The sequence below is a fragment of the Pterocles gutturalis genome, unplaced genomic scaffold, assembly GCF_000699245.1.
Source record: "Pterocles gutturalis isolate BGI_N339 unplaced genomic scaffold, ASM69924v1 scaffold30682, whole genome shotgun sequence".
Taxonomy (NCBI): Eukaryota; Metazoa; Chordata; class Aves; order Pterocliformes; family Pteroclidae; genus Pterocles; species Pterocles gutturalis.
Genome location: NW_010108814.1, coordinates 4,335 through 4,693, shown reverse-complemented (window position 1 = coordinate 4,693; position 359 = coordinate 4,335). Strand labels below are relative to the sequence as shown.

Below are 359 nucleotides of genomic sequence, written 5' to 3'. Positions count from 1 at the left end.
AGGGAGGGGGAAGGGAGGGGGTTAGCAGGGGCAGCACCCACAGCAGCACCCACCTGTTGTGAAAGGGGGGGGGTGGGGGTTGCAAAATCACCCCCTCTGGCCACCCTCTCCTGCAGGACACCCTGCATACAGCCTGTGCCTCCACACCCACCTGCCCCCACACCACCAGGGAGGAGGAAGAAGGATGGAGGGGAGAAGGAAGAAGGATGGAGGGAAGGGGAAAGGAGGAAGAAGGAAGGAGGGAAGGAGTAAGAAGGGAGGAAGAAGAGGGAAGGAAGAAGGAGGGCTGTGGACCAGCAGGACGGCGAAGTAGGTGAGGTGGTTGCAGTGGCAGGTAACCGGGGCCTCCCCTGGCGGGG

At 63.0% G+C, this 359-nt stretch overlaps 1 protein-coding gene across 1 annotated transcript in view; it reads right to left on the bottom strand.

Annotated features, from left to right (window-relative positions):
• GPR114 (G protein-coupled receptor 114) overlaps positions 1–359 on the bottom strand; it is a gene marked incomplete at its 3' end in the record, with an annotated part of 4,436 nt that overhangs the window by 1,884 nt on the left and 2,193 nt on the right. Inside the window, 1 exon segment of the mRNA XM_010072765.1 lies at positions 253–350. Within this exon segment, the coding sequence (XP_010071067.1) occupies positions 253–350 (98 nt within the window).